The sequence below is a fragment of the Erinaceus europaeus genome, chromosome 15 (assembly GCF_950295315.1).
Source record: "Erinaceus europaeus chromosome 15, mEriEur2.1, whole genome shotgun sequence".
In the NCBI taxonomy this organism is placed as follows: Eukaryota; Metazoa; Chordata; class Mammalia; order Eulipotyphla; family Erinaceidae; genus Erinaceus; species Erinaceus europaeus.
The window spans coordinates 28,978,924-28,995,265 of record NC_080176.1 but is presented as its reverse complement, the minus strand read 5'-3'; the positions used below and the strand labels follow the sequence as shown (position 1 = coordinate 28,995,265).

Here is a 16,342-nt window from a genome sequence, read left to right as displayed (position 1 = left end):
ATTTTGTTGCCTTTGTTATAGTTGTTATTGTTATTGTTGTCATAGCTGTTATTGTTAAGACAGCAAGAAATGGAGAGAGGAGGGGAAGACAGAGAGGGGGAGAGAAAGATAGACACCTGCAGACCTGCTTCACCATCTGTGAAGCGACTCCCCTGCAGGTGGGGAGCTGGGGGATTGAAGGGATCCTTACACCAGCCCTTGTGCTTTGTGCCATGTGCGCTTAACCCGCTGTGCTACCACCCAGCCACCCCTCCTTCATCATATCTTACAAGTTGCAGGTGCTACTATAATTCCATCCCAACTTCCCTGGGCAGATGACCTCACCAAAGTGTCCCATAACCTCACCTCCCCAGAGTCCTACTCCACAAGGTAAAGACAGAAACAAGCTAAGGGTATGAATCAACCTGCCAACGCCCACGTCCATGTCCAGTGGAAGAAACAATTACTGAAGCCAAAACTCCCACCTTCTGTACCCTCAAAATAATTTTGGTTCACACTCTCAGAGGGGCAGAAATGTTAGGGGAAGATGACTAGATGGCTCTGAACTCCAACTCTATCAGGACCCAGAGAGAGAAGAGGAAAAAAGGAAGGACACTAGGAAGTAGTAATTGGCTTAAGTGTGACTTAGAAAGGAAGAGGAGTCTGGCGCTAGCGCAGCAGATTAAGTGCATATGGCTGCAAAGCGCAAGGACCAGCATAAGGATCCTGGTTCGAGCCCCCAGCTCCCCACCTGCAGGGGCAATGAAGCAGGTCTGCAGGTGTCTTTCTCTCTCACTCTCTGTCTTCCCCTCCTCTCTCCATCTCTCTGTCCTATCCAACAATGACGACATTAGTAACAATAATAATAACTACAACAATAAAAGACAACAAGGGCAACAAAAGGGAACAAATAAATAAATAAAAACTTACAGGAAGAGAAGGCAGGAGCACAGGGAAAAAATGGGCAAAAATACAGACAGACAAAAACAGTTATAGAAATAATAGTCAATCCATATCTGTGACCTTGGGAAAACCACCGCAGTTTCCAATGGAGGGAATGGGGACACAGAACTCTGGTGGTGGGAACGATGTGGAATTGTACTCGTTATCTTGTAATCTGATAAACCAATATTAAGTCACTAATAATTAAAAAAAGAGAAAGTAGCCAAAATATTGCTCATATAAGTATTTTCCTTGTTTTGTTTCTTCTCTGCTCACAGGTTATAGCTGTGGCTTGGGCGCCAGCACCATGAATCCAACACTCTATCGCTTTGCGCCACCTGCACTTAACCCGCTGTGCTACCGCCCGACCACCCCAACACTTCTTTCTTCTTTCATTTCTTCTATTTGGCAGGACAGAGAGAAATTGTGAGGAGAAGGGAAGATAGAGAGAAAATAAACACCGGCAGGACTGCTTCACCACTTGTGAAGACAGTTAACCAAGTCACCTGGAAAAGAGAATGACCAACCTTCGTCTTCCAGCCCCTTAGCACCTCACGACTGTAGTGACTGGGACACGCAGAGGGCTCATGAGTGAAAGCACGGCTGGGCGGGGCTGCGCTAGGCTTCAGTGATAATGGCATGGGGAGCGCCAGCGAGATCCCTGCAGGAGGGCCTAGCCTGTCCGCACCACCCAGATGGTGTTATGACTTCTGAGTGGACCAGGTGTGAGGAAGGGAATCAAAGGCACTGGTGTTTTCCCTGATGGATCCTGGCTCCACAGCGACAGCTGAGTGAGTGTATGCCAAGGGGGGAAAAACGAGGACCCTCACGCATGGATGCCCACAACGAACAGTGGTGGTGTGACCACATCAAAAAGCACCTTGGCTGCTTTTTTTGTGTCACAGGACACAAGCAAGTGGGGAGTCCTAAATGATGTGTGACTCCATCAGTGTAAGGAAACCAGAGTCAACGTGTCGAGAGAGCGGGGCAGTGCGTTGGGAACTGCCCACACCCGAGGGCACTGGCTTCCCTATAGGCTCAAGAAAATGGACAACTAACTATAGGATGGAGAGAGGGCCTGCCTGCTTCCTCACCGTCCTTGAGCCTCATGCTCGGGGGGAGGGGGGGGCGGGGGCGGGGGAGAGTTCTGTGGCGTGTAGGTCACATCTCAGCAATGCAATCTCAAAAAAAAAAAAAGATGAAAGGAAAGGATCGTGTGAGCCTGCCGATGAAAAAGAAGGTCTATAGTACCAAAAATGACTCAGGCAACACGGTTTCCGTGGGGAATGAGAAAACAGACGCACAGATGGAAAAGGGAGAAGAGGTTTCTTTCTAGGACTGACATTCCACATTTGATTGGGAAAATCAACATTTCACCTAGAAAAATGAGACAAGCAAAGAACTTCCAGCCAGGATTACCATACAACGTTATAGTTTGGTGTTCAGAAATGGGGATGATGGGGATGATGTTAGTAATGAGTCCAAATAAGACCTTATACCCCCCCCCCGCCCCAAAAGGCTTTCATACTTAAATGCAAACGGATTCTCCAAGGACGTACCTGATTCTTCTGTGGGTTCAGTTTTCACTTTGACAGAGCCGCAGCTGAAAGGAGAAGAAGTCGTGCAGAAGGTGGGCAAGGGAAAACTGAGTCTCAAGGTAGGAGGTTAAGCCTGCAACACCGCGCCCACGTCAACACATGCACATTAAGTTCCTGACTGCCTGGCCAGACAACTGAATTTAGCACTTTAATTTCAGTCAATTTTCTCCCTCCCTTCCTCCCTCCCTCCCTTCCTTCCTTCCTTCCTTCCTTCTTGCCTTCCTTCCTTCCTTTCAGGGCAGAGAGGGTTTAACTGAATAATAGTGTGGTAAAGTGACTTTCAAATTCCACTTTAAATAGTCATTAGATAAATCACTTAAGTTTTCACCCAAGAATAAATTTACATTCACAAATGCTGAGTCAGAACCTACATCTTCACAGAATGTGCGAATGAACCCTGAACTCTCTGCAGCTGGAGATGCGTGGCCTAGGTTTTAAAAATCCACCTGGTGTCCCATCATGCAACACCAGAACTTGGTGGGGGCACTACAGCTGATGGTCACAAACGTGAGGCTTTACCTTCCCCCTGGGGACAGCATGGACCTCTCGGTGTCTGTCACCATCACACGGCCACCTGTACACAGAAATAACTGGGATTTAGGTCGCTCCAACAATTCGAGACTAATACTTCTGTGGCCCCTAAACACAGGCTGAACTTGGGGCGGGAGTAGGGGTAGGGGTGGGTTCCCACCACACTGGAGCCCACCGTAATGAGTGTTTTCTTCGTTTGTAAAAAAAAAAAAAAGTGTGCTCCGTTCTCTCATGAAAGGGAAATAGTTGGGACAGATGGCAGACATTATAGACAGGAAGATGTGCTGCAGCCGCTGGAACGAACAACAGATTTTTGGAGGACAATGATTTCTATTAAATGATTTTTGTTTTTCCTCCAGGGTTATCGCTGGGGCTTGGTGCCTGCACTACAAATCCACTGCTCCTGGAGGCCACCTTTTCCATTTTTTATTGGATAGGAGAAAGAGAAGTTGAGTGGGGAGGGAAAGACAGAGAGTGAAAGAGAAAGACAGACACCTGTGGGAGTCGGGCAGTAGCGCAGAGGGTTAAGTGTACATAATGCGAAGCACAAGGACCGGCGTAAGGATCCTGGTTCGAGCCCCCAGTTCCCCACCTGCAGGGGGAGTCGCTTCACAGGTGGTGAAGCAGGTCTGCAGGTGTCTCTCTGTCTCTCCCTGTCAACCCCTTCCCTTTCAATTTCTGGCTGTCTCTATCCAATAAACAAAGACAATTAAAAAAAATTTTTTTTAAATCAATAAAATCTTGGGAGCCGGGGGTAGAGAACAAGGACCCACACAAGCCCCCAGCACCCCACCTGCAGGAGGGGAAGCTTCACAAGTAGTGAAGCAGGTCTCCAGATGTCTGTCTCTATCTCATCCCTCTCAGTTTCTCTCTATCCAATAGGAATTTAAAAAATAAATGGAAAAAATGGTGACTGGGGAACAGTGGATTAGTGAATTCACAGTGCCAGCACCGAGCCCCAGCAATAGCCAGGAGGCAAAAAATATAAATAAATAAAGTGAATGAATGAATGAATGAATGAATGAATGAATGAATGAATGAATGAATGAACAAATGAATGGAAGGAGGAATGGAAGTTTTGGCACCCGGGTTTGAGTCCCCACCTGCAGGGAGAAAGCTTTACGAGTGGCGAAGCAGTGTTGCAGGTGACTCTCTCCCTCCTATCACCCCCTTCCCTCTCAAATTCTGGCTATCTTTATCCAATAAGTAAGTAAAGAGAGAGAGAGAAAAAAGAAATGTAAAGAAGGAAAAGTGATCTTTCCACCCGTGAATGGGATAGTAAGTGGCGACTCTACCATTCTCTGGGCTGAGAAGGTCTGACACTCTCATTCCATCATTCCCTAAGGTTGCCGTGCCCACACAAGCTGCATGGCTGATATCTTGTTTGAATTTATTTTTTTCTACTTTGACTCACTGAGTAGATCACCCTCATAACTCTGTTGTATCTGCTGTGTTGTTTCAGCCGTACTCAAACATTAACTGCATTAATAAAAAAAAAAAAGTTGGGAGTCGGGCGATAGCGCAACGGGTTAAGCACAGGTGTCTCTCTTTCCTTCGCCCTCTCTATCTTCCCCTCCTCTCTCCATTTCTCTCTGTCCTAACAACAACAACATCAATAACAACAATAAAAAACAAAAAGGGCAACAAAAGGGAAAATAAATAAATAAATATCAAAAAATATATATCTTAAAAAAAAGTTGCAAACTTGAAGAAGCACCCATGGCCCATGAGGACGAGGCCAGTTCAGCAAACTAGCTGACTATTTGCTCCCCACCGCCTTTTTTTTTTTTTGCAGTTAGGCTCTATGCCTGCACTATTTCACCACTACTGGCAGACTTAGTTTTCTTTTCGATAGAGTAGGGGGAACAGAGAGAGGAGGAAAATCAGCATAGCACTGTTCCACCACCCGTGAAGTTTCTCCCCTTCAGAGACAAGGAGTTTGAAGCCCAGTTTTTTTGAGCTTTGGTGACAAGTAGGCTCTAATGAATGTACCACCATCCCCCCGTATGTGAACTTCTTCACTGTCACCAAAGAATATCATAAAGCAAGTAACAGAGCTGTTGAAATCTCTCTAGCACAAAGACCCCTGGGTTTGAGTCCATGCTCCCTACCTGCAATGAGGAAGCTTCACAAGTGGTGAAGCAGGTCTGCAAGTGTCTCTTTCTCCCTCTCTATCTTTCCCTTCCGTCTCAATTTCTCTCTGTCCTATCAAATAATAAAATCTTTAAGTTTGAAATCTCAACTTCTTTTTTTTTCTTTGCCTCCAGAGTTATCACTAGGGCTCAGTGCCAGCACTATGAATCCACTGCTCCTGGCAGCCATTTTCTCCATTTTATTGGATAGAATAGAGAGAAACTGAAAGAGGAGGGGGAGATAGGGGTAGAGATTGAGAGATGCCTGCAGACATGCTTCATCCTTTGTGAATTGACACTCCTGCAAGTGGGCAGCCAGGGGCTTGAACCCGGGTCCTTGTGCAGGTCCCTGCACTTAGTAATACATGCACGTAACCCAGTGCGATACTGCTCCGGCCCCTGAAGCCTCTAATTTTTCATCTCAATAAACTTTCCAGTGGTTTATATAAACACAACACATGACTATTTATCATACTCCCAAGTAAGAGAAAACCATTAACATGTTTGAAACTGGCATTAACAGATTAAGAGACCTACCTAGTTATTTTTGGGGGGTGGGGGGGAAGAAAAAAGAAAAGAATCACTTACCCAGGTGCTTCTTTGGTTCCAGAAATGGTCTGCATTAAAACAGTAAGAAAGAAAGAAAGAAAAAACTGTAGGTGAATACACAAAGCAACTCACATGGTAAAACCAAACAGCACATGACAGGCTGGGGGAGAAAACAGGCTGGGGGAGAAAGCATAACGGTTCTGCTAAAGACTTTCATGACCGAGTCTCTGAGGTCTCGGGTTCAATCCCCAGGGCCACCCTAAACCAGAGCTGGGTAGTGCTCTGGTCTCTTGTCTTCTCTATCTTTCACTAAAGTAAATAATTTTTACTGTTTTTAATGACTTGGGCAGGGGTAGAAAACATAATGGTTCTGCAAAGAGATGCTTATTCTGAGGCTCCAAAGTCCCCAGTTCAATGCCCTGCACGATCAAAAGCCAGAGCTGAGCAGTGCTCTGGTTAAAAACAATAAAAAAAAAATAAAAAATAATGACTTCTCTGGCAAACTAGTAAACAGGAAACTTGTCGACTGTAAAACACACGCCAGACATTTGTCTTTCTATGAAGGAACTGCCACCTGGCAAAGGACAAAGGGCTTCACCTCTTGATGATGAATGAAATCCCCGCTTTATTCTCCAAGATCCATTTCAGGGTGGGCAGGTCGTAGTTCTCCGGGTGTTTAAAGGTGACTCCTTCTGGAAGGCCCTGCACCACCACGGCTGACTGGTCTCGAAGCATCTTCTCATATGGGACAGGGACCACTGTGGACTTGCCCAGTGCCTTCCCTGGGGGCGGGGGACGGGGGGCGGGGGGCGAGGGGCGAGGGACGAGGGGCAGGGGTGAAGAGAGGAGAGGAGAGGAGAAATGGCGTTACAACCACGTCACTGGCGGGAGTGGCGTCACTGCGCACTCAGGCACTGAGGAAGAAAGCGAGGTAGGGTTGTGGGGAGGGATGTGTCCTTTTCTTGGCAAGAATGAGATCTGTGTGTTTTTTTCTTAACTTTTTAAAAAATGATTTATTTATTTATTCATTCACTAGAAAGAGAGAAAAAGAACCAGATATCACTCTGTACATGTGCTGCCGGGGATTGAACTTGGGTCTTCATGGTTGAGAATCCCACGTTTTATTATTTATATACCGTGCCACCTCCTGGAACATTATTTGTAACTAGTTAAGTGTTTCTTCTTCAAACCTCTGGACCCCACCTACAGGGGGAAAGCTTCACCAGTAGTGAAGCAGGACTGCAGGTGCCTCTCTCTTCCTCTGCCTTTCCCTCTCGATTTCTGTCTCAACACAATAAATAAAATAAAATAAAAGTACTTCTTGGTCTGGGTAGCAGTGCACTTGGTTGAGCGCATATATTACAATGCACAAGGACAGAGGTTCTCGAACCGGCCTCCACCTGCAGGGGGAAAGCTTTGCAATTGGTGAAGCAGGGCTGCGGGTGTCTCTCTGCCTCTCTATCTCCCCCTTACCTCGATTTCTGGTTCCATCCAGTAAATAAAGATAATACAGGAAATTTCTAAAACCTAGTAAAGTGTTTCTTTTCCCTCTAAAATAAATAAATATAATGGCATCACTGAGTAGCAAGGTTGAAAGACTGAACCACCACTAGTGTAACTTGGCTTAGTGTAATCTGTATGCTTTTGTGAGGCAAACACCACTTTCAAATCTTTGAAATATTACAGGGCTCTATTCCCATGTTAGGTGAAGTTCTAAACCTAAAACTGCTCTAGTCAACCAAAATGAAAAATACATGGAAATATTTATTTTTAAAAAAGTCTATTGAGGGTATATAGCATAGTGATTATGCAAAGAGACTCTCATGCTTGAGGATCCAAAGCCCCAAGTTCTATTTCCTGCACCACCATAAGCCAGAGCAGAGCAGGACTGGAGGGGCAGGGGGGAGCCTACTCTATTTCATGTGATGGTCCCATTCTGGTATGACTCAGGATTTTCATGTAAAATTTAAGCCTGGGAACATGGAAGCTTAACAAATTTAGCTGCTACAGTCAAATCCCCAGCCATTTTGGGCTAATATTTGCATTGCAAATGTCTTAGATAAATAGACCCAAATGTCTTAAGATAAATAGACCTGACATTCACAAAGTGGGTAATAGTTCCTTTTCCCAAGGATTCAAGTAGGCTTTGGCCTGAAAACATCACACACAATCAGACAACCTGTGACACTGTATGTGGGCCAGTATTCCTGGACATTGCCACGACGGCTCTACTTTATCGGCTGTTGGTGGTGCCTTGCCTGGCCTCGGTTATACAATTAATATGTCAAAGGTAAAGGAGAATTTGTGACTACCTGTGGTCTTGGACATGCTCTGCAGGTCTTGAGGCAGATCCACAGGAAGAGGGGACTCTGTGTTGTGCCTGGTCAGTAACCCTCTCCTCAGAACGAAATTTCACCCACAACCTCGTATTGTAATCAGGAAATTCTCGTCCTTTGAACACGGTCTTCATTTATTTATTTATCTATCTATTTATTTCTTTATTTTTGCCTTGGGGGTTATTGCTGGGGCTCGGTGCCTGCACTACAAATCCACTCCTCCTAGAGGCCATTTTTTTCCCTTTTGTTGCCCTTGTTGTTTATTTTGTTGTTATTGTTGTTACTGCTGTCGTTGTTGTTGGATAGGACAGAGAGAAATCGAGAGAGGAAGGGAAGATAGAGAAGGGGAAGAGAAAGACACCTGCAGACCTGCTTCACCGCCTGTGAAGAGACCCCCCTGCAGGTAAGGAGCCGGGAGCTCAAACCGGGATCCTTAAGCCGGTCCTTGCACTTTGCACCACGTGAGCTTAACCCACTGCGCTACTGCCAACCCCCTGAACACGGTTTTAAAAGTGCTCTGCTGGTGACTGGGTGGTGGCACACCTGGCTGAACACACACGTTACAGTGCACAAGGACCTGGGTTTGAGCCCTCAGCTCCCACCTGAAGGGGGAAAGCTTTGTGAGTGGTGAAGCAGGGCTGCAGGTATCTCTCTGTCTCTCTCCTCCATCTCCCCCTTCCCTCTCAATTTCTGGCTGTCTCTATCCAATGAATAAAGATAATAAAAGAATTTTTTTTAAAAAAATGCTCTTCAGCAGGGATAGACAGCATAATGGATATGCAAAGAGACTCTCAAGCCTTAGACTCCAAAGTCCTAGGATCAGTCCCCTGCACCACTACAAGCCAGAGCTGAGCAGTGCTGTGGTATTAAGTTTAAAAAAAGGAGGAGGGGTGATTAAGCGCATGTGGCTCAAAGTGTGAGGGTCAGCTTAAGAATCCCGGTTCAAGACCCCGGCTCCCCACCTGCAGGGGAGTTGCTTCACAGGCAGTGAAGCAGGTCTGCAGGTGTCTTATCTTTTCTCTCCTCCTCTCTGTCTTCCCCTCTTCTCTCCATTTCTCTCTGTCCTATCTAACGATGGCATCAATAACAACAACAATAACTACAACAACAATGAAAAACAAGGGCAACAAAAGGAAAAATAAATAAATATTTTTTAAAAAGGAGGAGGGGGGCTGATGGTGGCACACCTGGTTGAGCACACATGTTACAATGTGCAAGGATGTGGGTTAAAGCCCCCGATCCCCACCTGCAGAAGCATCATGAGTGGTGAAGCAGGGGTGCAGGTGTCTCTCTGTCTCTGTAACACCCCCTTCCTTCTCAATTTCTGGCTGTCTCTATCCAATAAATAAATAAAGGTAATTAAAAAAAAAAAGCTCTGTTTCACCACCTAATTCAATGAACAAACGGTGACTTTCCAGAAACCTCACCAGGCAGAGTGCATACCTTGTCATGTGCATGGCTCAGGTTTGAGCCCTGGTACCATATGAGTAGAACCAATGGTACCAGAGGAAGCTCTAGTGATAGGGGTTTTTTCATTCTGTTTCTCTCCCCCCTCCCCAGAAGCCCCTCTTCGTATCTGAATGAAAAAGCACCATGGGGTGGGGTGGTGGATAGCATACCCCCATAAAGCAGAGCAGAGCTGTGTTCTGGTTAAAAAAAAAAAGAAAAAGTTTGAGGCCCCAGCTCCAGGCTCCCACCCCATTAAAAGGAGCAGCTCTGAGGATCTGTGTAACAGAGACGCAGAAGGCGTCTGAAGTGGAAGACTATTTAGGGTGGGAAGGGGGGGTGTCTGTGGGGCTCTGAAGACCTTTCTGATTCTGCTGCGTTTTTTCCCTTTTAGGGAAAAAGCAAAAAATAAAATAAAATAATAATAATAATAACACCATCCTCTCAGCTACATTTGCTGCCAACTTCCTTTAAACTGGAACTAGAAAGGAAGGACTCTCCCATCCTACCCATCCCCCACATACAGGAGGACAGACAGACACAAGGAGGCTCCACTGGGCTGCCCCAGCATTTCTGAGGCTGGCCTAGGGCATGGTGTTCCCAAGGAGCAGGGCTGGGGTCTTGAACCCAGGACCTACTGGCTGGCTACTTCTGGACCCCAGTGTGGACCATCTTCACACTAACCCAATACTCAGAAGTGAATTCCTTCCATTTGAGAGATGTAACTAATTGGCCTTTGGAGAGTCAACTACAGGGGGCCTGGTGGTGGCTCACTCCAGTAAGCGCGCTTATCACCATGCACAGGGACCAAGGTTCGAGCCCTCGGCTCCACACCTGCAGGGAGGACGCTTCACGAGCAGTGAAGCAAGTGTATAGGTGTCCCTCTTGTGCGCTCTCTCTCTCTCACTCATCTCCCCTCTCATTTCGCTCTGTGCCATAAATAAAATAGAATTAAGAAAATAAATAGGAGACGGACTTCCGGAGGCAGAGCTACGAGCAGCAGATCGCTTCCTCTCCTCTCCTCTCCTCTCCTCTCCTCTCCTCTCCTCTCCTCTCCTCTCCTCTCCTCTCCTCTCCTCTCCTCTCCTCTCCTCTCCTCTCCTCTCCTCTCCTCTCCTCTCCTCTCCTCTCCTCTCCTCTCCTCTCCTCTCCTCTCCTCTCCTGGATCAACTAGGAATACCAAAGGAGACCACCCGGACCAAAACAAGACAGGACTAGAATGACCATAGGAACCCAGTAAATCACCCGTGAGTACAAACACGCATGGCTGGTGACAGAGAGGAGAGAGGGGCCTAAGGAGAGATTAAGTGACTGCTAACAGTTCAACAGTTTATCAGTGGAGACACCACCTCCAGTCTGCTCCACAACAAGGGGACAGCTGAAGGGAGGAAAGGACTCCCCAGAGACTCACCAAGTGCAACTCTGAGTCTCCATTGCTACGACCCTCAGAATCTGGAGCAGCAACAGGGAAGGACACCAGGGGACAGAGATCTAACCAGGAAACTCAGGAGAAGACCTATACCTCCGGGCATAGCTGAGGGGCTGTGAAAGTCTCTTTGCATAACCACTGGATTATCTCTGCACACCCTGCTTTATCTCTTGGTCAGGAGTCAGTGATTAAGCTAAGAAGCCTATTGATAGTTTAAAAGCCCTCAGGCTCCCATAGCCTACAGGGAAGAAAAAAAAAAGGGGCTTTTACACCACTGAGCTCCAACTCAGGGGTTGAAAAAACTGTTAACTTCCACCACGGTAAAACCTTTAATTAAATTACTTAGACACAAGTCACTCCAGGCAATAGTGATCAATAATTTGAAAAGTACTGATAAAGGGAACTCATAACATAATATATAAAATGGTTAAAACAACAAGAAAAAATATTGGAGACACGAACCAGGACAAGAGTCCAGCTAACAGTCCTCCAGAGGGTGAAGCACAAAACAACGAGTTCAACATCCAAACATTAGCTAAGGAAATAATAACAGGAGTGAGTAAAGAATTTGAAAAAATTGTAATCAGAAATGCAGGAACAACAAATGAGAATATGGAAGAAAATTCTAATTATCTCATGGTTATTAGAGAGCTGAAAGCTGAAATCGCTGAGCTAAGAAGGCAACTAGCTGAACAAGCTAAAACAGTATCAGAGCAGGGCAACAAAATAGATGAACTCCAGAAAGCAGTAGAGGGCAGAGAGAATAGAATCTATGAGGCTGAAGACAGAATTAGCAAGATTGAGGATGAATTAGAGACAACTAAAAAAGAAGTAAGAGATCTCAAAAAGAGATTAAGAGATGCTGAAAACAACAACAGAGTCCTATGGGATGACTTCAAAAGAAACAATATACGCATTATTGGTTTACCAGAGGAAGAAAGAGAAGGGGAGGAAGAAAGCGTTCTCCAGGCCATAATAGCTGAAAATTTCTCTAGTCTAGACAACACCAAAGACATAAAGATTCAAGAAGCCCAGAGGGTCCCAAACAGAATTAACCCAGACCTAAAGACACCAAGACATGTCATACTTAGATTGGAAAGGAATAAGGATAAAGAAAGGATCCTCAAGGCTGCAAGAGAAAAACAAAGAGTCACCTACAAAGGAAAACCCATAAGATTAGCAGCAGACTTCTCCATACAAACACTACAGGCCAGAAGAGAATGGCAAGATATCTATCGAGTGCTCAATGAGAAAGGCTTTCAGCCAAGAATACGATATCCTGCTAGACTGTCATTCAGACTAGATGGAAGCATCAAAACCTTCTCAGACAAGCAACAGTTGAAGGAAGCAACCATCACGAAGCCTGCCTTGAAAGAAGTTCTGAAAGGTCTCCTATAAACAACCAGACCACCACAAATAGGACATATATCAAAACACTCTAAAACTCTACAAGAATGGCGTTAAAATATCTTCAATCTGGGAGTCGGGCGGTGGCGCAGTGGGTTAAGCGCAAGTGGTGCAAAGCGCAGGGACCGGCGTAAGGATCCCCACCCTACAGGGGAGTCGCATCATGGGTGGTGAAGCAGGTCTGCAGGTGTCTATCTTTCTCTCCCCCTCTCTCTCTGTCTTCCGCTCCTCTCTCCATTTCTCTCTGTCCTATCCAACAACAAAGCAACGTCAACAATGGCAATAATAACCGCAACGAGGCTGCAACAACTAGGGCAACAAAAAGGGGGAAAAAAGGCCTCCAGGAGCGGTGGATTCATGGTGCAGGCACCGAGCCCAGCAATAACCCTGGAGGAAAAAAAAAAAAAAAAAAAAAAAAATATATATATATATATATATATATATATATATCTTCAATCTTTGATATCAGTAAATGTCAATGGCCTGAATTCACCTATTAAAAGACACAGAGTAGGAAGATGGATCAGAAAACACAACCCAACAATATGTTGTCTACAGGAAACTCACCTAACTCAACAAGACAAACACAGACTTAAAGTGAAAGGATGGAAAACTATCATACAAGCCAATGGCCCACAAAAAAGGGCAGGAACAGCTATTCTCATATCTGACATGATAGACTTTAAAATACGTAAGATTAAAAAAGATAGGAATGGACACTACTTAATGCTCAGAGGATCAGTCAATCAAGAGGACTTAACAATTATTAATATCTATGCACCCAATGAGAAGCCATCTAAATACATCAAACTTCTACTGAAAGAGCTACAGCAATATATAAACAGTAACACAATCATAGTAGGGGACTTCAACACCCCACTCTCTCAACTTGACAGATCATCCAGGAAGAAAATCAGTAAAGACATAAGGGAGCTAAATGAAGAGATAGATAAACTAGAACTATTGGACATTTTCAGAGTCATTCATCCCAAGAAACTGGAATACACATTTTACTCAAATCCACATGGATCATTCTCAAGGATAGACCATATGTTAGGCCACAAAGACAGCATCAGCCAATTCAAGAGCACTGAAATCATCCCAAGCATCTTCTCAGACCACAGTGGAATTAAACTAACACTTAACAATCAACAAAAGATTAGTAACAGTGCCAAAATGTGGAAGCTCAACAGTACACTTCTTAACAACTTCTGGGTTGTTAAGAAGAAATCAAGGAAGAAATCAAAATGTTTCAAGAGTTCAATGAAAATGAAGACACAAGCTATCAAAATATTTGGGACACAGCTAAAGCAATCCTAAGAGGGAAGTTCATAGCTATACAAGCACACATTAGGAAATAAGAAAAGGCACAAATAAACAGCCTGACTGCACATCTTAAAGACCTAGAAGAAGAACAACAAAGGAACCCTAAAGCAACCAGAAGGACAGAAATCACTAAAGTTAGGGCAGAAATAAATAACATTGAGAATAGGAAAACCATACAAAAGATCAACGCAAGTAAATGTTGGTTCTTCGAAAGAGTAAACAAAAACAAACAAACAAAAAGAGTAAACAAACCTTTAGCCAGACTCACAAAACAAAAAAGGGAGAAGACCCAAATAAATCGGATAGTAAATGAAAGAGGAGATATCACAACAGACACTGCAGAAATTCAACATATCATGCGAGCCTTCTATGAACAACAATATGCCACCAAGCTAGAGAACCTGGAAGAAATGAATGATTTCCTAGATACCTACCAACTTCCAAAACTAAGTAAAGAGGAAGTGGATAACATGAACAGGCCCATCACAGCTAATGAAATTGAAACAGTTATCAAAAATCTTCCCAAAAATAAAAGTCCTGGACCAGATGGTTTTACAAATGAATTCTACAAAACCTTCAAAGAAGAACTAATACCTCTACTTTTAAAAGTCTTCCAGAAGATTGAAGACACTGGAATACTCCCTGCCAGCTTCTATGAAGCCAACATCACCCTGATACCAAAAGCAGACAGGGACACAACCAAAAAAGAAAACTACAGACCAATATCTCTGATGAACAAAGATGCAAAAATATTGAACAAAATTCTAGCCAACCGGATACAGCAGTATATCAAAAAGACTGTCCATTATGACCAAGTGGGGTTTATCCCAGGCATGCAAGGTTGGTTTAACATACGTAAATCGATCAATGTGATCCACCACATCAACAAAAGCAAGACCAAAAACCACATGGTCATATCAATAGATGCAGAGAAAGCCTTTGACAAAATACAACATCCCTTTATGATCAAAACACTACAAAAAATGGGAATAGATGGAAAATTCCTCAAGATAGTGGAGTCTATATATAGCAAACCTACAGCCAACATCATACTCAATGGTGAAAAACTGGAAGCATTTCCCCTCAGATCAGGTACTAGACAGGGCTGCCCACTAACACCATTACTATTCAACATAGTGTTGGAAGTTCTTGCCATAGCAATCAGGCAGGAGCAAGGAATTAAAGGCATACAGATTGGAAGAGAAGAAGTCAAACTCTCCTTATTTGCAGATGACATGATAGTATACATGGAAAAACCTAAGGAATCCAGCAAGAAGCTTTTGGAAATCATCAGGCAATACAGTAAGGTGTCAGGCTACAAAATTAACATTCAAAAGTCAGTGGCATTCCTCTATGCAAACACTAAGTTAGAAGAAATTGAAATCCAGAAATCAGTTCCTTTTTCTATAGCAACAAAAACAACAAAATATCTAGGAGTAAACCTAACCAAAGAAGTGAAAGACTTGTATACTGAAAATTATGAGTCACTACTCAAAGAAATTGAAAAAGACACAAAGAAGTGGAAAGATATTCCATGTTCATGGGTTGGAAGAATTAACATCATCAAAATGAATATATTACCCAGAGCCATCTACAAATTTAATGCTATCCCCATATCAAGATCCCAAGCACATTTTTTAGGAGAATAGAAAAAATGCTACAAATGTTTGTCTGGAACCAGAAAAGACCTAGAATTGCCAAAACAATCTTGAGAAAAAAGAATAGAACCGGAGGCATCACACTCCCAGATCTCAAACTGTATTATAGGGCCATTGTCATCAAAACTGCTTGATACTGGAACATGAACAGACACACTGACCAGTGGAATAGAATTGAGAGCCCAGAAATGAAGCCCCACACGTATGGACATCTAATCTTTGACAAAGGGGCCCAGAATATTACATGGGGAAAGCAGAGTCTCTTCAACAAATGGTGTTGGAAAGAATGGGTTGAAACATGCAGAAGAATGAAACTGAATCACTGTATTTCACCAAATACAAAAGTAAATTCCAAGTGGATCAAGGACTTGGATGTTAGACCAGAAACTATCAGATACTTAGAGGAAAATATTGGCAGAACTTTTTTCCGCATAAATTTTAAAGACAGTTTCAATGAAACGAATCCAATTACAAGGAAGACTAAGGCAAGTATAAACCTATGGGACTACATCAAATTAAAAAGCTTCTTCACAGCAAAATAAACCACTACCCGAACCAAGAGAACCCTCACAGAATGCCATACATCAGATAAGAGTTTTTTTTTTTTTTTTTTCCCTCCTCCAGGGTTATTGCTGGGCTCGGTGCCTGCACCATGAATCCACCGCTCCTGGAGGCCATTTTTTTCCCCCTTTTGTTGCCCTTGTTGTAGCTTCGTTGTGGTTATTATTATTGCCCTTGTTGACGCAATTCGTTGTTGGATAGGACAGAGAGAAATGGAGAGAGATGGGGAAGACAGAGAAGGGGAGAGAAAGATAGACACCTGCAGACCTGCTTCACCGCCTGTGAAGCGACGCTCCTGCAGGTGGGGAGCCGGGGGCTCGAACCGGGATCCTTACGCCGGTCCCTGCGCTTTGCGCCACATGCGCTTAACCCACTGCGCCACCGCCCGACCCCCAGATAAGAGTTTAATAAGCAATATATATAAAGAGCTTGCCAGACTCAACAACAA

The 16,342-nt window shown here is 44.2% G+C and overlaps 1 protein-coding gene across 15 annotated transcripts in view; it reads right to left on the bottom strand.

The window, feature by feature from the left end:
- GTF2I (general transcription factor IIi) overlaps positions 1-16,342 on the bottom strand; it is a 104,368-nt gene that overhangs the window by 59,366 nt on the left and 28,660 nt on the right. For all 15 annotated transcript variants that reach the window (XM_060173509.1, XM_060173508.1, XM_060173510.1 and 12 more), the window contains 4 exons: positions 6,330-6,513; positions 5,771-5,799; positions 3,039-3,093; positions 2,481-2,524 (listed from right to left, as the gene is read on the bottom strand). In XM_060173509.1, coding sequence (XP_060029492.1) covers positions 2,481-2,524; positions 3,039-3,093; positions 5,771-5,799; positions 6,330-6,513 — 312 coding nt within the window. The remainder of the gene's footprint in view (positions 1-2,480; positions 2,525-3,038; positions 3,094-5,770; positions 5,800-6,329; positions 6,514-16,342) is intronic.